The following is a 25,768-nucleotide window of genomic DNA, read 5'->3' on the forward strand; positions in this document are numbered from 1 at the left end:
TGAGAAACTCTCCGGACACAAAGCAGAACGCTTTAAAAGAGACCAACGTCGTCTATGCCTTCAAATGCCCACTTGGGGACTGTAAGCTCCAAAAAACCCAGTATATAGGCAAGACAACAACATCTCTTTCTAGGCGTTTAACGATGCATAAACAACAGGGCTCCATTAAGGAACATATAATCTCTTCCCACAACCAAACCATCGCCAGAGAAATCCTAGTAAACAACACAGAAATCATCGATAGATACAGCGATAGCAGGCGGCTTGACGTTTGCGAGGCACTACACATCAAGAAGTCAACACCAGCAATCAACAGCCAATTATTGCACAACTATATTCTACCCACCTCAAAACTCCGCTCCAATATAGAAGCATCAAGAAATATGGACCAATAGGCTTTCTACAATCACTTCCATTTCAATACCCATTGTTTCGTGTTCTGTCTTGTGTTAATGAAATTAATACCCTATTAATGCCACCTCTTGTTCTGTCTTGTGTTGATGAAATTAATACCCTATTAATGCCACCTCACCCCATCCACCTCACTCAAATGTAGATATAAACAAAATCGGAGATGTGTAAGTTCTATTCAGTTGTGTATTTGTAAACTAAAGTCTTTGAAAATGTAATAAGTTTTACGAAACGCGCTCGTGTCGCGTCAGACTAGAAATAAAAATGAATTTTGGAGAATTGATTTTTGAATTACCTCCAACAGTGAAAAGAAATGTACGAAAGATTGAGAAAATTCGCGTAAGAATTATTAATCTTACTTTTTCGGTCATATTTAATAATATATGTCTACAGGAAAGACTGCTACCAAAATATACTAATATATATATATATATATATATATATATATATATATATATATATATATATATATATATATATATATATATATATATATATATATATATGTCGTACCTAATAGCCAGAACGCACTTCTCAGCCTACTATTCAAGGCCCGATTTGCCTAATAAGCCAAGTTTTCATGAATTAATGTTTTTTCGTCTACCTAACCTACCTAACCTAACCTAACCTAGCTTTTTTTGGCTACCTAACCTAACCTTACCTATAAATATAGGTTAGGTTAGGTTAGGTAGGGTTGGTTAGGTTCGGTCATATATCTACGTTAATTTTAACTCCAATAAAAAAAAATTGACCTCATACATAGAGAAAAGGATTGCTTTATCATTTCATAAGAAAAAAATTATAGTAAATATATTAATTCAGGAAAACTTGGCTTATTAGGCAAATCGGGCCTTGAATAGTAGGCAGAGAAGTGAGTTCTGGCTACTAGGTACGACATATATATATATATATATATATATATATATATATATATATATATATATATATATATATATATATATATATATATTGGTATATTTTGGTAGCAGTCTTTCTTGTAAACATATGTTGTTAAATGTGACCGAAAAATTAAGATTAATAATTCTAACACGAATTTTCTCAATATTTCTTATGTTTCTTTTTAGTGTTGATGGTAATTGAAAAATCAATTCTCCAAAATTCATTTTAATTTCTAGTCTGACGCGACATTTGAACGCGTTTCGTAATAACTTATTACATTTTCAAAGACTTTAGTTTACACACACACACCTATAACCTGCAAACACTAAACAGTTTTACTATGCTAATATTTAAACAGCTTTTCTCTTATATACCTGCATTTGGGTGAGGTGATATGTTACAACAGTTTTGGATGAGGTGAACAAAACTTTCAACATAAGACAGAACACGGTTCAATAGGTATAGATGAAAGGGAAGAATGGAAGTAACTGCAAAGGGCCTATTGGCCCATATTTCATGATGCTTCTATATTGGTGCGGAGTCTTGAAGTGGGTAGAATATAGTTGTGCATTAATTGGCTGTTGATTGCTGGTGTTGACTTCTTGATGTGTAGTGCCTCGCAGATGTCAAGCCGCCTGCTATCGCTGTATCTATCGATGATTTCCGTGTTTTTTGTTAAGACTTCTCTGGTGATGGTCTGGTTGTGGGAAGAGATTATATGTTCCTTAATGGAGCCCTGTTGCTTATGCATCGTTAAACGCCTGGAAAGAGATGTTGTTGTCTTGCCTATATACTGAGTTCTTTGAGGCTTACAGTCCCCAAGTGGGCATTTGAAGGCATAGACGACGTTGGTCTCTTTTAAAACGTTCTGCTTTGTGTCTGGAGAGTTTCTCGTGAGTAGGTTGGCCGTTGTTCTGGTTTTATAGTATCAGAAACAACAACAACAACAACAGTAGGAGAAGGAGGAGGAGAAGGAAGAGGAGCAGCAAGTGCCCGTGTGCCAGACGCCCTGAACACGGGCCCCGGCGGCACCCACACTCTGCCTCGCCTCCCACACCAACAACTGCATTACGTAGCCAGCATGTACTCACCTCAGCCACCACCGCCTGTCCAGCTGGCCTCCCTCGTTGACCGCCCGTGTACAACACCATTCCTGGGGGGGGGGGGGGAGGTACACCAGTTATAGTTATATAGTCAATAGTCTACTATAAGCTTATAAGACCCATCTATTTTGGTTACATAAAATTTATCTCTAGACAAAATTAACTTAGTACAAGTTATTATGTAGGACCTATCTACCAAATCTATCTATCTACCATCTACCAAAATACACAAATGGGGTCAATAGAGCATTTAACCTTATCTTCAAACATAACACGTAAGTCAGTGTTGCTTAAATAGCCTTGTATTATAATAGTTAACATCTGGGACCAGGAGCCACAAATTAACATTGAAACATTTAAGGGTAAAAGTGTTGGTCTTTGCATACTGCTAATTACCACGAGACAAAAAACTGACATAAAATAATCACTGAAATATAATCTGTGAAACGGAGCCCAACAGCAGGAGATTACCTCGCTGAAATTGTGGGAATTATATTTAGAAACTGGGTTTATGTTAGTATTATTTTTCGTACTGAATTAATGGGTATTCTGAAGTAGTTTTTGTATGTAAATGCTGGTAGGTTTAGCTGGGTGGATGAGACTTGGTGAGAGTGTGGGGGTAGATGTAGACGTGACCTACCACCCCTCACCCTACCTGCCTCCCTCACCCTACCAGCCTCACCCTACCTACCTCACCCTGGGTGAAGAACAGCGGCAGGAATGCCAGTAATGTCATGTTTACACATTTAATGTTACCAGGAATTCATTTACTGGCGGCGGCTGGGAAGTAATTCCCGGGTATTTAAGGTCTCAGCAGCGACGCTACAGATGTGACAAGGTCGATAAGCGCCCTTTTCTGCTTTCTTCTCGCTAATTGAACAGTTTCTTATCGCCAATTATATATTTATTAAATAAATTCCCTCTCGTTGTTGGCGTATTTTGTTTAATCCAACTTTTGGGCCAATTTTATTATTCGCGAATATTTTCTGGATTTTTTTTCCACTATATACATTGTTATTTTGTGTTGAGGCCGACGGCAACTTTTATCATATATCGCTTTTCTATCATATATCGACGTCTATATCGCTTATATTCATTAGTGGGCGCTTCCCGGGCCGTTGTTCAGTAGTTGTGCGTACAGGTCGAGCGCCAGCTCTCTAGCCTCGCCTTTCGATCGTCACTAGTTTAATAATTTAATTCGTTGTGTCGGGGGGACAGGTAGCCAGCGTATATATACATGTTAGGTTTATATCAAGCTCCCGCTCCATTCCCGAAGGTAGCGTTGCTGACGCTTCCCAGGATGACTAACTCCTGAGTACCTATTTACTGTTAGGTGAACAGGGGCATTAGGTGACAGGAAATGATGACTAATCATTTCTGTCTCGTCCAGCCCAAGTGGATGGGCTGGACGGTAGAGCAACTGTCTCGCTTCATGCAGGTCGGCGTTCAATTCCCGACCGTCCAAGTGATTGGGCACCATTCCTTCCCCCCCGTCCCATCCCAAATCCTTATCCTGACTCTTTCCAAGTGCTATATAGTCAGAATGGCTTAGCGCTTTCTTCAGTTAGTTCCCTTGCCTTCACCCGCGATTCGAACCCGGAATTTCCGATTGTGAGTCGAGAACGAACCCGAATCAACTGATTTAACACTTTGAGGTTCCACAGAATGATTATCTCGTCACTCATTTTTCTACTGAATGTGTTCCAACGACGCAATACTGAGTCACTCATTAAAATATTTTTTAAAAATTTAAATTTTATCAGATCAATCTGGTAGTGGTTTTAAAATAAGCGCCTTTAGATTGCACACTATTTGATACCAAAATCAAAGATATAACATGAAACTTGATGTCCAAACACTTGAAATATTATAAATAGGCCTATGGTCCGAATATTAAAATAATTGTTAAAATTCTATTTATTGTCCTATTATCTTGGGACTAGTTTTAAAATGCGCGCCGTTTTATTGCGAACAATTTGATACCAAAATGAAAGATGTAACACAAATATTTATGTCAGAACACTGGAAAGATATAAATAAATTTGTGATGATGAGCGTCCAGAATTAAAATATTTGTTAAAAATCCAGTTATTGCTCTATTATTCTGGGACTAGTTTTAAAATACTCGCCTTTTTATTGCGAATAATTTGATACCAAAACGAGCGACGTAGCACGAAATTTGATGTTATCAAATTGAACGAGTTGAACATTAGGTTGCAATGTACAAAATGGTGCTCGTTCATGGGTAACTTTAGGCTTTTCTGCGGGGAGGCACTCCAGCCTTTTGTACATTTTATTCATACACATCTGTAGGGAATTTAATTGCGAACACAATGATACCAAAACGAGCGAAGTAGCACGAGAATTAAGGTAAAAAAATGGAACGAGAATGCACATGTTACTGATTTTGTGCGTTTTTGCCGACTTTACGCTTTGCTGTTGGGAGTCACGCTAGGCTTTTGGACATTATATTTATACACACCTGTAGAGAATTTAATTGCGAACACAATGATACCAAAACGAGCGACGTAGCGCGAGAATTAAGGTGAGAAAACTGGAACGAGTATACACATTTGGGTGTCACCGCGCGCTTACCCGCACGGAGGGGCTACCTACCCCCTGTCAACCGCGAGTTTCTTAATTGTATCGGATCTTGAAGTAGTAGTCACCTAATGGTACTTACAGGAGAGTTGAGCTTCAGCTCTTTTGTCCTGCCTCTCAATCTTCTGTCGACTACTATACAGGTTTCCAAGCCTGTTGGGCTCTGTCATGTCTACATCTGAAGCTGTGTATATGGAGTCTGCCTCCACCACTTCTCTTTTTAGTTCACTGTTCATTGTTCTATCTTTCTTCATTGTTCTATCTTTCTTCATTGTTCTGACTCTATCAAAACTATTTATTAGTCTCTGTGGATCACTTGAAGAAGATAGTTGGTGCTAGTTTCCCCTTGTTTGTGAAGCACTCATTCCAAATGTCCTTGATGTCCTGTCCCTTTTACTTCGAATTATGTATGTAGTAATCATGTCTCCACAGATTCTTCGTTCTTCTAGTGACGAGGCTTAACTCGGTTAGTCTTTCCTCGTAGCTCATATCTCTTAGATCTGAACCTATACCCGCCTCGTCTTGTGCTTGACGCAACATTAACCTCCACACTGGCGCTGCGAATACCAGAACTGGTCTGACATACGTGGTGTATTAGGTTCATACTGGGTAGGAAAATAAAATTGTAGAAGCACTTTGAATGTTAACTGATTCAATAGAAGCTCTTAACAACTGATAGATACCATTTGATGTTGGCCTGATAGGACATATATCTACCCCACCACACTATAACCACACACCACACTATGACCACACCACCACACTATAACCACACCACCACAGTATGACCACACCACCACACTATGACCACACCACCACACTATAACCACACCACCACAGTATGACCACACCACCACACTATAACCACACCACCACACTATAACCACACCACCACACTATAACCACACCACCACAGTATAACTACATCACCACAGTATAACCACACCACCACACTATAACCACACCACCACAGTATAACCACACCACCACAGTATAACCACACCACCACACTATAACCACACCACCACACTATAACCACACCACCACACTATAACCAGCCCACCACACTATAACCACACCACCACAGTATGACCACACCACCACACTATAACCACACCACCACACTATAACCACACCACCACAGTATGACCACACCACCACACTATAACCACACCACCACACTATAACCACACCACCACAGTATAACCACACCACCACAGTATAACCACACCACCACAGTATAACCACACCACCACACTATAACCACACCACCACACTATAACCACACCACCACACTATAACCACACCACCACACAATAACCACACCACCACACTATAACCACACCACCACACTATAACCACACCACCACACTATAACCACACCACCACAGTATAACCACGCCACCACAGTATAACCACACCACCACACTATAACCACACCACCACACTATAACCACACCACCACACTATAACCACACCACCACAGTATAACCACACCACCACAGTATAACCACACCACCACACTATAACCACACCACCACAGTATAACCACACCACTACAATATAACCACACCACCACAGTATGACCACACCACCACAGTATGACCACACCACCACACTATAACCACACCACCCCAGTATGACCACACCACCACACTATGACCACACCACCACACTATAACCACACCACCACACCATAACCACACCACCACACCATAACCACACCATAACCACACCACCACACCATAACCACACCACCACACCATAACCACACCACCACACCATAACCACACGACCACACCATAACCACACGACCACACCATAACCACACCACCACACCATAACCACACCACCACACCATAACCACACAACCACACCATAACCACACCACCACACCATAACCACACCATAACCACACCACCACACCATAACCACACCATAACCACACCACCACACCATAACCACACCACCACACCATAACCACACCATAACCACACCACCACACCATAACAACACCATAACCACACCACCACACCATAACCACACCACCACACCATAACCACACCACCACACCATAACCACACGACCACACCATAACCACACCACCACACCATAACAACACCATAACCACACCACCACACCATAACCACACCACCACACCATAACCACACCATAACCACACAACCACACCATAACCACACCATAACCCCACCACCACACCATAACCACACCACCACACCATAACCACACCACCACACCATAACCACACCACCACACCATAACCACACCACCACACCATAACCACACCACCACACCATAACCACACCACCACACCATAACCACACCACCACACCATAACCACACCACCACACACCATAACCACACCACCACACCATAACCACACCACCACACACCATAACCACACCACCACACCATAACCACACCACCACACCATAACCACACCACCACACCATACCCACACCATAACCACACCACCACACCATAACCACACCACCACACCATAACCACACCATAACCACACCATAACCACACCACCACACCATAACCACACAACCACACCATAACCACACCACCACACCATAACCACACCACCACACCATAACCACACCACCACACCATAACCACACGACCACACCATAACCACACCATAACCACACCATAACCACACCACCACACCACCACACCATAACCACACCACTACACCATAACCACACCATAACCACACCACCACACCATAACCACACCACCACACCATAACCACACCACCACACACCATAACCACACCACCACACCATAACCACACCACCACACACCATAACCACACCACCACACCATAACCACACGACCACACCATAACCACACCACCACACCATAACCACACCATAACCACACCACCACACCATAACCACACCACCACACCATAACCACACCACCACACACCATAACCACACCACCACACCATAACCACACCACCACACACCATAACCACACCACCACACCATAACCACACGACCACACCATAACCACACGACCACACCATAACCACACGACCACACCATAACCACACCACTACACCATAACCACACCATAACCACACCACCACACCATAACCACAACACCACACCATAACCACACCACCACACACCATAACCACACCACCACACCATAACCACACCACCACACACCATAACCACACCACCACACCATAACCACACGACCACACCATAACCACACCACCACACCATAACCACACCATAACCACACCACCACACCATAACCACACCACCACACCATAACCACACCACCACACACCATAACCACACCACCACACCATAACCACACCACCACACACCATAACCACACCACCACACCATAACCACACGACCACACCATAACCACACGACCACACCACCACACACCATAACCACACGACCACACCATAACCACACCATAACCACACCACCACACCATAACCACACGACCACACCATAACCACACCACTACACCATAACCACACCATAACCACACCACCACACCATAACCACACCATAACCACACCATAACCACACCACCACACACCATAACCACACCACCACACCATAACCACACCACCACACACCATAACCACACCACCACACCATAACCACACCATAACCACACCACCACACCATAACCACACGACCACACCATAACCACACCACCACACCATAACCACACCACCACACCATAACCACACCACCACACCATAACCACACCATAACCACACCATAACCACACCACCACACCATAACCACACCACCACACCATAACCACACCACCACACCATAACCACACCACCACACCATAACCACACCATAACCACACCATAACCACACCATAACCACACCATAACTACACCATAACCACACCATAACCACACGACCACACCATAACCACACCACCACACCATAACCACACCACCACACCATAACCACACCACCACACCATAACCACACCATAACCACACCATAACCACACCACCACACCATAACCACACCATAACCACACCACCACACCATAACCACACGACCACACCATAACCACACGACCACACCATAACCACACCATAACCACACCATAACCACACCATAACCACACCATAACCACACCATAACTACACCATAACCACACCATAACCACACCACCACACCATAACCACACCACCACACCATAACCACACCACCACACCATAACCACACCACCACACCATAACCACACCACCACACCATAACCACACCACCACACCATAACCACACCACCACACCATAACCACACCATAACCACACCATAACCACCCCATAACCACACCATAACTACACCATAACCACACCACCACACCATAACCACACCACCACACCATAACCACACCACCACACCATAACTACACCACCACACCATAACCACACCACCACACCATAACCACACCATAACCACACCATAACCACACGACCACACCATAACCACACGACCACACCATAACCACACCATAACCACACCATAACCACACCATAACCACACGACCACACCATAACCACACCACCACACCATAACCACACCACCACACCATAACCACACCACCACACCATAACCACACCACCACACCATAACCACACGACCACACCATAACCACACGACCACACCATAACCACACCACCACACCATAACCACACCATAACCACACCATAACCACACCATAACCACACCATAACTACACCATAACCACACCACCACACCATAACCACACCACCACACCATAACCACACCATAACCACACCACCACACCATAACCACACCACCACACCATAACCACACCACCACACCATAACCACACCACCACACCATAACCACACCACCACACCATAACCACACCACCACACCATAACCACACCACCACACCATAACCACACCACCACACCATAACCACACCATAACCACACCATAACCACACCATAACCACACCATAACCACACCACCACACCATAACCACACCACCACACCATAACCACACCACCACACCATAACCACACCACCACACCATAACCACACCACCACACCATAACCACACCACCACACCATAACCACACGACAACACCATAACCACACCACCACACCATAACCACACCACCACACCATAACCACACCACCACACCATAACCACACGACCACACCATAACCACACCACCACACCATAACCACACCATAACCACACCACCACACCATAACCACACCACCACACCATAACCACACCACCACACCATAACCACACCACCACACCATAACCACACCACCACACCATAACCACACCACCACACCATAACCACACGACCACACCATAACCACACCACCACACCATAACCACACCATAACCACACCACCACACCATAACCACACCACCACACCATAACCACACGACCACACCATAACCACACCACCACACCATAACCACACCACCACACCATAACCACACCACCACACCATAACCACACCACCACACCATAACCACACCATAACCACACCACCACACCATAACCACACCACCACACCATAACCACACCATAACCACACCACCACACCATAACCACACCACCACACCATAACCACACCACCACACCATAACCACACCACCACACCATAACCACACCACCACACCACCACACCATAACCACACCATAACCACACCACCACACCATAACCACACCACCACACCATAACCACACCACCACACCATAACCACACCACCACACCATAACCACACCACCACACCATAACCACACCACCACACCATAACCACACCACCACACCATAACCACACCATAACCACACCACCACACCATAACCACACCACCACACCATAACCACACCACCACACCATAACCACACCACCACACCATAACCACACCATAACCACACCATAACCACACCACCACACCATAACCACACCACCACACCATAACCACACCACCACACCATAACCACACCATAACCACACCATAACCACACCACCACACCATAACCACACCACCACACCATAACCACACCACCACACCATAACCACACCACCACACTATAACCACACCACCACACCATAACCACACCATAACCACACCATAACCACACCACCACACCATAACCACACCACCACACCATAACCACACACCACCACACCATAACCACACCACCACACCATAACCACACCACCACACTATAACCACACCACCACACCATAACCACACCACCACACTATAACCACACCATAACCACACCACCACACCACCACACCATAACCACACACCACCACACCATAACCACACCACCACACCATAACCACACCACCACACTATAACCACACCACCACACCATAACCACACCACCACACTATAACCACACCACCACACCATAACCACACCACCACACCATAACCACACCATAACCACACCACCACACCATAACCACACCACCACACCATAACCACACCACCACACCATAACCACACCACCACACTATAACCACACCACCACACCATAACCACACCACCACACCATAACCACACCACCACACCATAACCACACCACCACACCATAACCACACCACCACACCATAACCACACCACCACACCATAACCACACCACCACACTATAACCACACCACCACACTATAACCACACCACCACACCATAACCACACCACCACACCATAACCACACCACCACACTATAACCACACCACCACACCATAACCACACCACCACACCATAACCACACCACCACACCATAACCACACCACCACACCATAACCACACCACCACACCATAACCACACCACCACACTATAACCACACCACCACACCATAACCACACCACCACACCATAACCACACCACCACACCATAACCACACCACCACACCATAACCACACCACCACACTATAACCACACCACCACACCATAACCACACCACCACACTATAACCACACCACCACACCATAACCACACCACCACACCATAACCACACCACCACACCATAACCACACCACCACACCATAACCACACCACCACACTATAACCACACCACCACACCATAACCACACCACCACGCTATAACCACACCACCACACCATAACCACACCACCACACCATAACCACACCACCACACTATAACCACACCACCACACCATAACCACACCACCACACCATAACCACACCACCACACCATAACCACACCACCACACCATAACCACACCACCACACCATAACCACACCACCACAACATAACCACACCACCACACCATAACCACACCACCACACCACCACACCACCACACCATAACCACACCACCACACCATAACCACACCACCACACCATAACGCAATTCACAGCAATTTTCGCGGTTCTAAATTGTGGAATTATGTAGGAGTCATTAGCCCCCTCTTGCTCGGAGCAGCGGCGCTCATCTCCCACACCTCTCTCTCTCTCTCTCTCTCTCTCTCTCTCTCTCTCTCTCTCTCTCTCTCTCTCTCTCTCTCTCTCTCTCTCTCTCTCTCTCTCTCTCTCTCTCTCTCTCACATACAAATCATCCTTGGTCGCATATTTTAAACTAAGAAGTTTAATTAAACAATGTTTTCTGAGGAAGTGGCAGGACTCCCATAAACTAACTGAGGAATGACTTCCATACGTCATGCTTACTGATCTGATCGCTCGAGTGCCACACGTATAAGCTTGTCCTTACACTTGATCTTACACTTGACCTGGCACTTGACCTGGCACTCTGGACCTTGGACCTTGGCTGTAAGTTTGGATTCTGGACCTTGGATTCTCTGTGAGGTCTCATGTTGAAATCTGACCTTGAAGTGTGGATATCATATCTGACTTTCAAGGCTAACTATGTTTAACCCCTCAAGGCAGACCTTCGTGTCTAACCTCCCCCCCCCCCAACCCCCCACCAGACGGCAGTTCTAGTATTGACGTAATCAATACGAGCAGTTCAGTCTTTCTCCCAGCACGCTTCCAGATTATATGGTGCTTCAGGCGACTAATAGTACTAGCAGGGTGGGGGGGACACACACACACACACACACACACACACACACACACACACACACACACACACACACACACACACACACACACACACACACACAGCTACGAGGTATGAGCTACGAGGAGAGACTACGGGAATTAAACCTCACTTCGCTGGAAGACAGAAGAGTTAGGGGGGACATGATCACCACATTCAAGATTCTCAAGGGAATTGATAGGGTAGATAAAGACAGGCTATTAAACACAAGGGAAACGCGCACTAGGGGACACAGGTGGAAACTGAGTGTCCAAATGAGCCACAGAGATATTAGAAAGAACTTTTTTAGTGTCAGAGTGGTTGACAAATAGAATGCATTAGGAAGTGATGTGGTGGAGGCTGACTCCATACACAGTTTCAAGTGTAGATATGATAGAGCCCAATAGGCTCAGGAATCTGTACACCTGTTGATTCACGGTTGAGAGGCGGGACCAAAGAGCCAGAGCTCAACCCCCCGCAAGCACAACTAGGTGAGTACACACACACACACACACACACACAAACACACACACACACACACACACACACACACACACACACACACACACACACACACACACACACACACACACACACACACACACACACAGGACCTGGAGGTCTCCCCAAACCCTCCGTTCTCCCCCACCCCCCTTAAGCCCTCCCCTCTTCCTCACTCCCCCCAAGCACTTCCCCCTTTTCTGCCTCCAAGCCCCCCCCCCCCTTTCTTCCCCATCCCCCCCAAGCCCTTCCTCTCCCCATACTCCCCCAATCCTCCCCGTCTCCCACACCCCCAACCTTCCCCCACTCTCACCCACCCTCCCGACCCTCCCCCTCTCAATCTCTTCCCCCCAACCTTCCCCTCCCCCCACCCCCCAAGCCCTTCCTCCTCCACCAGTCTCCCCGTGCCAGGTCCCCCCAGCTCCCACTCACCCCAGACCCCAAAGGTCCCCCCCAGAAAAGAAGCAGAAGAGAGTCAGTTTCAGGGTGATGTACTCGAACATAGATGGGATCACAAGCAAGACAAGTGAACTAAGGGAAAGAGCACAAGAAGTTAACCCAGATGTAATCGGACTCACTGAAACAAAACTCTCTGGAATCATAACGAATGCTGTGTTTCTCCAGGAGTACACAGTAATAAGGAAAGAGAGGGAAGGTAGAGAAGGAGGCGGAGTGGCCCTACTCATGAGAAAGGAATGGAGTTTTAAGGAGATGGCCATCCCGGACCAAGAATAGTAGTAGCAGTAATATACAACTCTCCACCAAATGACAGAAGACCCAGTCAAGAGTACGAAAACAACAACAAGGCAGTTAACACTATAGTTGAGAGGGCAGCCACTGCTGCCTGTAGAAATAGATCCAACCTGCTCATCATGGGCGACTTCAACCAGGGAAGGATAGACTGAGAGAACAAGGAACCGCATGGAGGCGAGGATACGTGGAGAGCCAAACTACTGGAGGTGGTGACTAGAAACTTTTTAACCCAGCACGTCAGGGAACCCACAAGGATGAGAGGAAATGACGAACCAGCGAGACTCGACCTAGTCTTCACTCTGAACGACTCTGACATAAGAGAAATCGGTTTTGAGGCCCCAGTAGGAAAGAGCGACCACAGTGTACTGGTGTTTGAGTACCTGATTGAAGAATCAACAGCCAATTAATGCACAACTATATTCTACCCACTTCAAGACTCCGCACCAATATAGAAGCATCAAGAAATATGGGCCAAGAGGCCCTTTGCATTTATTTCCATTCTTCCCTTTAAATTTACCCAATATTACCCAATATTTCGTGTTCTATCTTGTATTGAAAGTTTGTTTTCACCTCATCCAAAACTGTTGTAACATATCACCTCACCCAAATGCAGGTATAAAATGAAAGCTACTTAAACTCTGTTTAGTGTTTGCAAGTTATAGTTATGTGTGTGTAAACTAAAGTCTTTGAAAATGTAATAAGTTATTACGAAACGCGTTCCAGTGTCGCGTCAGACTAGAAATAAAAATGAATTTTGGAGAATTGATCTTTCAATTACCATCGACAGTGAAAAGAAACATAAGAAATATTGAGAAAATTCGTGTTAGAATTATTAATTTTACTTTTTCGGTTATATTTAATAATATATGTCTACAGGAAAGACTGCTACCAATACATATATATATATATATATATATATATATATATATATATATATATATATATATATATATATATATATATATATATATATATATAAATATATATATATATATATATATATATATATATATATATATATATATATATATATATATATATATATATATATATATATAAAAATATATATATATATATATATATATATATATATATATATATATATATATATATATATATATATATATATATATATATATATATATATACACTCTCCTCTGTGAACTAAACTCTCTACCCTAAACTTTGCCAGAATTACACTGGATTCCAGTCTTGTAGTTCCAGAGGATCTTGTGGGGCGCCTCTTTCATTTATCTCTGGAAATAGAGTTTCTGCAGATGGGGTCCTGGACTCCAGTTCACGGGAATATTATTTTCGTTTTTTTTTTCCAGACTCAAATTTGTTAACCATTTTTGCAAGAACAGGTATTTTTTTGTTTGCCGGTAAAGTAAATTTTTTGCAAGTAAAGGTTTCAAGTCTTTTAAATGTCAACAAACTAATTACTTTTATTTATAATTCGTTCATTCAAATGAAATATTATTTCGTATTAGACGATATTAATTTATATTTAACAATTCTACATCTTCTATATCTATGAGATCATTTTTATTGGGTCTATTCGAGGTTCTGAGGCAAATGCATGTAGCCAGCCACACCAGACTTTGCAGGGTGACTGGTCTTTGTCCGGGGATAATCATAGGTAGGTCGGGATAAGCCCTGCGCCACCCTTTGGATGATAGTAAATTACTCAAGTTTCGAATCTCGTTAAATATCAGACTCCAGCCTCACTAAGGTTCATCTGGCAAATTAAATTCTACATTGTTATATGTTTCTTTCCCTGCGGATATTTTATTGCTGAAGACAACGGAAGTTGGGGATGTAGGGAAAGTGGTGAAGGTAAGGGAAGGGTAGGGAAGGGTAGGGAAGGGTAGGGAAGGGTAGGGAAGGGTAGGGAAGGGTAGGGAAGGGTAAGGAAGGTGTTAAAGGGTAGGGAAAGTGGTTAAGGGCAAGAAAGGTAGTAAACTGTGGTGAAGGAGAATGTGTGTGTGTGTGTGTGTGAGTGCGTGTGTAAGTGAGTGCGTGTGTACGTGCAAATATACACTTACACAAACACCGCCCGCGACCTCGTCCTGGTTCCGCTCACCTGGAAAGAAATTGCAATTAGCAAAAAATAATACCATATGGAGGACATAATAACGGGGGAGGGGGGAGAGGGGGGAGGAGGGGAGAGAGGGGAGGGGGGAGGAGGGGAGAGAGGGGAGGGGGGAGGAGGGGGGGAGGGGGAAGTTTGGGAGCATCTGGGACGGTGGAATAATACCAGATTAACTGATATATGTATTCAGAAATATACACAAATTATACATTTATAATGATTCTTAAGATAAGCGTCAAGTAATAATGACTGAATTACCTGTAATATGAATCATAACATCGTGATAACACATAGTGAAGGAAAAAAAACATTGTTACCCCGAATGATTTAACTCATATGTGATATAATGTACATACACAAATTTCTGAGGGCCGTTGTTATGGTGGCCAGCCTGGCATATGCCGCTGATGTTATCCTCTTGATATGGACTTCAGGGGACAGCTCTGGCGTGATATCAACCCCAGGTCTCTCTCTCTCTCTCTCTCTCTCTCTCTCTCTCTCTCTCTCTCTCTCTCTCTCTCTCTCTCTCTCTCTCTCTCTCTCTCTCTCTCTCTATGACTCTTGAAATATTTCATCTCCCAAATGATACCTTGTATCTGGACTCCTGCTCCCTACCCCTATCTTCATTACATTACATTTGCTTGGGTTAAACTTTAACAACCATTTGTTCGACCATTCCTTCAGCTTGTCCAGGTTTTCTTGAAGCCTCAAGCTGTCTTCCTCTGTCTTAATCCTTCTTATAATTTTGGCGTCGTCAGCAAACATTGAAAGGAATGAGTTTATACCCTCCGGGAGATCGTTCACGTATATCAGAAACAAGATAGGTCCAAGCACCGAGCCCTGTGGGACTCCACTGGTGACTTCACGCCAGTCTGAGGTCTCACCCCTCACTGTAACTCTCTGCTTCCTATTGTTTAGGTACTCCCTTATCCACTGGAGCGCCCTTCCAGTTACTCCTGCCTGTTTCTCCAGCTTATGTATCAACCTCTTATAGGGTACTGTGTCAAAGGCTTTCCGACAGTCCGAGAAAAGGCAGTGTGTGTGTGTGTGTGTGTGTGTGTGTGTGTGTGTGTGTGTGTGTGTAATAATACATACATACCCAGATTTGCTTGTGAACTTGAGCTCTAGCTCTCTAGTTCCACCTTGTTTTCAATGTTATACAAGAAGCAAAGGCGGATTTCATTACATTTGGTCTGCTATTTGGCGACCTCTTAACCTGGTCAGAGTGACCTGGCTCTGTGACCTGGCTCTGTGACCTGGCATTGTGAGCTGGCTCTGTGACCTGGCTCTGTGACCTGGCATTGTGACCTGGCTCTGCGACCTGGATCTGTGACCTGGCTCTGTGACCTGGCTCTGTGACCTGGCATTGTGACCTGGCATTGTGACCTGGCTCTGCGACCTGGCTCTGTGACCTGGCTATGTGATCTGACTCTGTGACCTGGCTCTGTGACCTGGCTCTGTAACCTGGCTCTGTGACCTGGCTCTGTGACCTGGCTCTGTGACCTGGCTCTGTGACCTTGTGATCTCAACCACCTTTCCTTCCGTCATTTCTGGCAAATGAGACTAATTTCTCCTGAGTTTTCCAGTGAATGTTCTCCCATTCTCTTTAATCTGTCTCCGCTCCTTCGTCTCCTCTCTTCTCTTCCTTCCTGAATCGAATCGTATTCATCTTTCTTTAATCCATATCTTTCTTTTCCTTCATCTGACTTGGCATTTCTCTTATCCACCTCCTTCTCTTGGTCTCCTTTATCCATTCTTGCGTCATTTTCTCGTCTAAGTCATGACATTTTTAAGTGAATCACTCGGAATTTGCTGCATGTTATCAGTTACTGTTGTTAATCGTCTGGGGGCCTCGTAGCCTGGTGGATAGCGCGCAGGGCTCGTAATTCTGTGGCGCGGGTTCGATTCCCGCACGAGGCAGAAACAAATGTTCAAAGTTTCTTTCACCCTGAATGCCCCTGTTACCTAGCAGTAAATAGGTACCTGGGAGTTAGTCAGCTGTCACGGGCTGCTTCCTGGGGGTGGAGGCCTGGTCGAGGACCGGGCCGCGGGGACACTAAAAAGCCCCGAAATCATCTCAAGATAACCTGCCTTGTCCTCCCTTTCTTCATTCATCTTTCCCTTCCCTTCCCTTCCCTTCCCTTCCCTTCCCTTCCCTTCCCTTCCCTTCCCTTCAGACAGTCAGAGGCAGCAGTAAGAATTCTGATGGGGAAGCAATAAGGAGTGGGGACGAACCAACCAACCAGAACGCAACGATTGCTGTTCAGCCAATCAAAGTCTCCGGCCAATGGGCCAATCAAAAACTCAGCGACTGACACTCAGCCAATCAGCGTGTTAGCCGCTCAACGGAGCAACTGCAGCATTCAGCGTTGGTTCCTTCCTCAGCCAATCAGCGCCTCCAACACTACTAGATCCCCAACGGTCCTGAACATGTGGGCCAATCAGGATCAATAACTAGTTTTTGAATTTTCGAGGCTGCCAATCGCCTTACTCCGATTTAAATTTAAAAGAATTCCACCGCGCCCTATTAAACCATTTAAGCCAATTATCGTCCAGTTTTCAACTTTGAAGAAATTAACGATCTCAACTTTGGAAAATGATATAATATCGTCATCCAGTTGAAAGTGAGACGCGTTTAGCAACTCTACGCCCGGTCAGAGTCTGTATTTAAGTGGTTGGGCGGGCCAGATAAGTGGAAGATGAGGGTGCGGGCCAGGGGAAGTGGAAGATAAGGGTGCAGGCCAGATAAGCAGTATAGACAGGCCTACCCGGTGTCAGCATAGAGTCAGCTCTGACCTATAGACAGCTGACGTACCCGTCAGTCCTCACCCGTCAGTCCTCACCCGTCAGTCCTCACTCGTCAGTCTTCACCCGTCAGACCTCACCCGTCAGCCCTCACCCGTCAGCCCTCACCCGCCGGGTGACGGGTGAAGCCGCCTCGCCAGTCGTCTCTGGCACTCTCTAGGGGGGCACAAGTCACTCCTTAAGTCACCCCTTAAGTCACTCCGTAAGTCACTCCTTAAGTCACTTCTTAAGTCACTCCTTAAGTCACTCCTTAAGTCACTCCGTAAGTCACTCCTGAAGCATCAAAATAAAATACAATCTCGAAGCCTCAGTAAACCAAATTATTGACAAGATGCGACTGAGAAAAATCACTGGAGGAAGGGGGAATCGAACCGGCGTTCTGAGTGCCAGGACGCCTGGCACTCAGAAAGACACTGGCACATTTATTATACACTCATAACACAGACTAATACATAATATATACATAAGATACAGTGGTACATCTTATCTGCTGTAGATACAGGCCTCTATGATGGGGCTCTCGGTGTTATACGGGTAAATATATACACCTTTGTATAACTCTATACACCTCTGTGTAACTATATACACCTCTGTGTAACTCTATACACCTCTGTATAACTCTATACACCTCTGTGTAACTCTATACACCTCTGTATAACTCTATACATCTCTGTATAACTCTATACACCTCTGTACAACTCTATACACCTCTGTATAACTCTATACACCTCTATAACTCTATACACCTCTGTAACTCTATACACCTCTGTATAACTCTATACACCTCTGTATAACTCTATACACCTCTGTATAACTCTATACACCTCTGTATAACTCTATACACGTAGGCCAGAACCATGGATCTGTATTTACATAACAACCTCATTCAAAGATAACAATTACCTCCCTCCCCTCCCTCACTCCCTCCCCTCCCTCACTCCCCCCTCCCTCACTACCCCCCCCTCCCTCACTCCCCCCCTCCCTCACTCCCCCCCTCCCTCACTCCCCCCCCCTGTACGTATTTCCTCATCCCCTCACTCTAATATCTCTCCACTCTCATCTCCCTCCCCCCCCCCTCTCCTACCCCCATGGCTCTCTCTCTCTCTCTCTCTCTCTCTCTCTCTCTCTCTCTCTCTCTCTCTCTCTCTCTCTCTCTCTCTCTCTCTCTCTCTCTCTCTCTTCTCTCTCTCTCTCTCTCACTCTCTCACACTCTCTCTCTCTCTCTCTCTCTCTCTCTCTCTCTCTCTCTCTCTCTCTCTCTCTCTCTCTCTCTCTCTCTCACTTCCCAATTACCTTCCTCTGGCACCAATCCAATTTCGCCCCCTCCCCACGACCTCCTCCCAGCACCACGTAATCATTGTTCGCCTGAAACAATTTACAATTACCTTAAACAAAGGTAATACGCACACGTATGGAACAAAACCAATTAGCTAAGGGCTCGTCAAAAGGCAGATTTGAGTCTTAAGAGTACACAGCTACACTCCAGGTGTGCGACACCCTCACCAAACACTGAGTCTAAGAGTACACAGCACCCAGGTTTCGTGAATCTGGCCCCAGACCTACGACACCCTCCCTGTACTGAAACACGGAGGGTTCGGATCTCACTAGCCTTGACTTCACTAAAAGAAGACAACAAGGCGAGGGAACCAAGTCATCTGGGAGCCACAAGCCAGTAGATTACAGCCCCAATAACTCGGCCAAGGGCCAAGCCAGTAGATCACAGCCCCCAATAACTCGGCCAAGGGCCAAGCCAGTAGATCACAGCCCCCAATAACTCGGCCAAGGGCCAAGCCAGTCGATCACAGCCCCAATAACTCGGCCAAGGGCCAAGCCAGTCGATCACAGCCCCAATAACTCGGCCAAGGGCCAAGCCAGTAGATCACAGCCCCAAATAACTCGGCCAAGGGCCAAGCCAGTCGATCACAGCCCCAATAACTCGGTCAAGGGCCAAGCCAGTAGATCACAGCCCCCAATAACTTGGCCAAGGGCCAAGCCAGTAGATCACAGCCCCCAATAACTCGGTCAAGGGCCAAGCCAGTAGATCACAGCCCCCAATAACTCGGCCAAGGGGCAAGCCAGCAGGAGTAGCAAGCAAGCCAGGCTGAAGGCTAAATGCCTCGTCTCAGACCTAACCCCCGTGGAGTAAGGCCATATTACTAATACCTTATCCCAAACCTACGTCACCTTGAGTATCAGGGCATGCTGGACGCCGTATATTACTAATACCTTATATTTAAACGATTTGTTTTTATATTCGAAAACACACACATGCAATGGCCATTTGTTTTCGCCTCCGCCGGGGATCGATCCTTGAGTTTTAAATGAGTTCTTTTCACCCCTGGTGCCTCTGTTCACCTAGCAGTAAATAGGTACCTGGGAGTTAGACAGTTGCTACGGCTGCTTTCTGGATGTGTGTGTGTCATGTGTGGAAAAAAATCAGTTCATTGACTGACAGTTGAGAGGCGGGGCCCAAAGAGCCAGAGCTCTATCCCCGCAAGCGCAACTAGGTGAGTACATCCCTCCCACACCCACACACACACACACACACACACACTGGCCTCGTGGCCTGGGGGCCTCGTAGCCTGGTGGATAGCGCGCAGGACTCGTAATTCTGTGGCGCGGGTTCGATTCCCGCACGAGGCAGAAACAAATGGGCAAAAGTTTCTTTCACCCTAAGTGCCCCTGTTACCTAGCAGTAAATAGGTACCTGGGAGTTAGTCAGCTGTCACGGGCTGCTTCTTGGGGTGTGTGTGTGTGTGGTGTGGGGAAAAAAAAGTAGTTAGTAAACAGTTGATTGACAGTTGAGAGGCGGGCCGAAAGAGCAAAGCTCAACCCCCGCAAAAACACTACTAGTAAACACACACACACACACACACACACACACACACACACACACACACACACACACACACACACACACACACAGACACACACACACACACACACACACACACACACACACACACACACACACACACACACACACACACAACAACAACCGAACAAAACAAACAACAGAAGGCACTTCTCCCAGATTAAGCCCTAAAACCAATCCTAACGATTAAATAATTAATTCCCCTCCAACCAGAGAGTAATTACCTAGTGAAGGAGTCTGGCTGACGAAGCCCTTCAAGCAGTATTCAACTCCATTTAACCGGAAAAGCTCATCGTATAATCTTGGGGAACCAGCCACTCTTTGTGAGCCTCTACTCCATCATTCCATTCCCCTGGGTCTCGAACCGAGGCCCCACGAATGTGATGGCGAAGCTCTATCGACTGGGCTATGAGTAGGCTTAAAATGGAAAGTTTCATCATGGGGGGGGGGTAACTTGAAGTGGCGGGAGCCATGTCAGTAACATTCAAAATACTATAATACAGGGGTCATTAGGATAACACCAAAGAATTAAACGAGTTACAAATATCCGGTGAAAATATCTTAAACTAAATATAAATATCTTAACTAAATATCTAAATATCTTAAATATAAGACAATACAGGTTAAGGCAGACCAATATAGGAGGATGCAGTTGAATGTCCGCGAATATATATATGAATACAGAATATATTGATGGTTAGAAGCACAAAGGAATCATATTAACATGATGTATCAATGTGAGCGGGGTTCGAATCCACGAATCAGTTTTTCGAACCCTCTCAAATTCGAACCCGCTCGATCCAAATTCATCACACATACACTAACGTAACCAGTACGATGACCACTATACCATGACAGATTGTTAAAAGGGTTGAGAGTCAGACGGTTTACCCCCCAACAGCACCAGTCAAAGCAAGAGATCACCCATTCGTTTTCATCAAATCAGTCACATTATGGGAGAAAACGCGAGCCTCTAACCGTATATTTGTGTCGTATATTTCAGGCTGACATTTTCTCCAATAATGTGACTGATTTGATGAATACGAATGCGTGATCTCTTGCCTTAGCTGGTGTTGCTGGGGATAAAACTTCTGACTCTCAACCCAAGATGCTAGAACGTTAGTCAGAGGGATACAAGCCCTAAACAAGAAAATAATTAATGCAGAATATGAAGTCATATTCAATGAAATATGTATAAATACACAAACACACACACACACACACACACACACACACACACACACACACACACACACACACACACACACACACACACACACACACACACACACACACCTGCACATACATCCCAGAACGCCAGTCACAACAGCCTTCTAGCTCCTATACGTATCTATTTACTGCTAGGTGAACAGAGGCATCAGGTGAATTAAACTTGTTGTTCAAGATAGCTGAAAACCTTATTGGCAATGCAATTCTATGTAATTTAACGATCCCACACAATTTAACAGCTGATAAACCAGAGTAAACTTAGTAAACTGTATGGACTCATCTCACCCAGATTTAACGAGTTTTTTTTATTATTATTAATACATGAGGTACATCTGCATTAGTGCAGCTACCCTAGACTATATGAAGTGGAGTACAGTGTGTCAAAAAAGCTAACTAGGTGATGCTATAAAATCCCCATCACACAGGATGGTTAGTCATACAGAGACATGTGATAAGCGGTCTGCACTGACAGACTCCGGAAGCATTTTGAGGATATCATCAACACAAGATTGAATAAGATAGCAGTGGTAATACAAGTCCCCATCTCGCAGGATGGTTAGTCATACAGAGCCATGTGTTTAGTAGCCTGCACTGGCAAATTTTGGGTATACTGTGAGGATATCTTCAAGAATACGAGAGTGAATAAAGTAATTGCAAAGCTCCAGGTACCTCATGCCAACTGGTCTGAAAGGTCTAATAACTGGGCATTCAGTGATGTAGTGCGGGAGATCATGCCGTAGTTCCTGCTCACAGAGTTTGCACCTGGAGTGCGACGAGTCACTGAGTAAACTCAATAACCTCTACGGATTGGCCCAACCCAGTTTAATAGTGACATGAGGACCTCAGTTAACTCTACGGACGCGTCCCACCACATTTAACAACTGGTAACCGGCGTAAGCCTATTCATCCCTTCCCGCAATTCCCCCTTCCCCCACCTATACCCTTCCCCCTTCCTTCCTACCTACCCGCACCCTATCCACGTTCCCCGTCCCTTCCCATCTTGCCTTTCACTTCCCATCTTCCCCCCTCCCTTCTCTCCCCTTCCTTTCTTCCCTGTACCGTCCCATCTTCCCCCTCTTAGCCCGTTCTCCTCCTCTCTTCCCCCCCCCCCTCCCTTCCCCTTTTCCTGCCCCCTTCCCGCCTCCCTTCCCGGCCCAAAACCTTGACCTATGCCTGAGCCAGACAATCATCTCTCTCTCCGAGTTACAAATCCCTGTTGAAATCGCTCTTTTGTTTGACGTTAAAAATGCAATCATGGAGCCGAGTTGGCGCTCTCCTGTCCTCTCTCTTGGTCCAGTTGGCGCTCTCTCTTATATATATATATATATATATATATATATATATATATATATATATATATATATATATATATATATATATATATATATATATATATATATATATATATATATATATATACTCTCCACGGTGTAACCGCTGCCACGAAGAAAATTTCGTGAAATAGGCAGTAATCTTAATTGAATCTGAGGCCATGAGGACGAACCAAAGATGGCCGCCGCCGTGCGCTGAAGAATATTGGCGGGAACGTTGGAGACAAAGCGAGTCACGTGATCAAAACAAACAACAGCTGATTCGAGGAAGTGTGGAGGAACGGACATTAAGGCCACAGACAAACAGGCAGACGTAAAGTGAAAGAATATATATATATATATATATATATATATATATATTGTGACGGTAACACGTTGGTGTTCGGCTGTTCAAAAGCTAGGGGTATGGCCTCGTCACATATAGAAACAAAAAATAGAAAATCTGGAACTTCGTCTGTGGTAAGGTAATGGGAAGACACACAAAACACAAGTAAATTTAACAATGAAATTTTAATTACGTTAGAAAAGCAAAACATGAATAAAATGGACATACAAATTCGTATAATAAAATCAATCAATCAAAATAGTAAGAATAATCAAATGACAAAATGAAAAGTTACGTTAAGACAAGTGAGTAATATCAAGTGAACAATATACAATCAAATAAGAGGTGCAGGAATATTGGCTTTAAGCTATCACCTCTCTTAGTACACGTAAGCCACAGCTTAGTCTACCAACGAGACGTGTTAACCTGATGAAAGCACTGGATATTCTGAGGACTGAGGTCGTGGTGGCCCCAGACATCAAGTAGTGTGGTGGGTGGAGTGCAGTTGCAGCTGGACCCGCAGCCAATCAGCGATGAGCAGGCGACAAGACAGGTAGTTTGGTGGTTCGAGGTGGAGCAGGTGTTCCTGGCTGCATACGTTTTGCGCTTCTGGCAAAACTTGGTGTTGTTGTCGTTGTTGGATATTTCTTCCATATTAGTTGTATAGGGATTTATATCGACGTATTTTGGAGGGAAGAGCAGGCTCAATCTCTTGAAGGAGATTATCGTCACAA

The 25,768-nt window shown here is 45.2% G+C and overlaps 1 protein-coding gene across 1 annotated transcript in view; it reads right to left on the minus strand.

Annotated features, from left to right (window-relative positions):
* LOC123755810 (uncharacterized) overlaps positions 1–25,768 on the minus strand; it is a 195,400-nt gene that overhangs the window by 61,295 nt on the left and 108,337 nt on the right. The window contains exon 2 of the mRNA XM_069300307.1: positions 2,403–2,464. Coding sequence (XP_069156408.1) covers positions 2,403–2,462 — 60 coding nt within the window. The 5' untranslated portion in view covers positions 2,463–2,464. The remainder of the gene's footprint in view (positions 1–2,402; positions 2,465–25,768) is intronic.

The sequence above is a fragment of the Procambarus clarkii genome, chromosome 43, assembly GCF_040958095.1.
Source record: "Procambarus clarkii isolate CNS0578487 chromosome 43, FALCON_Pclarkii_2.0, whole genome shotgun sequence".
Lineage (NCBI taxonomy): Eukaryota > Metazoa > Arthropoda > Malacostraca > Decapoda > Cambaridae > Procambarus > Procambarus clarkii.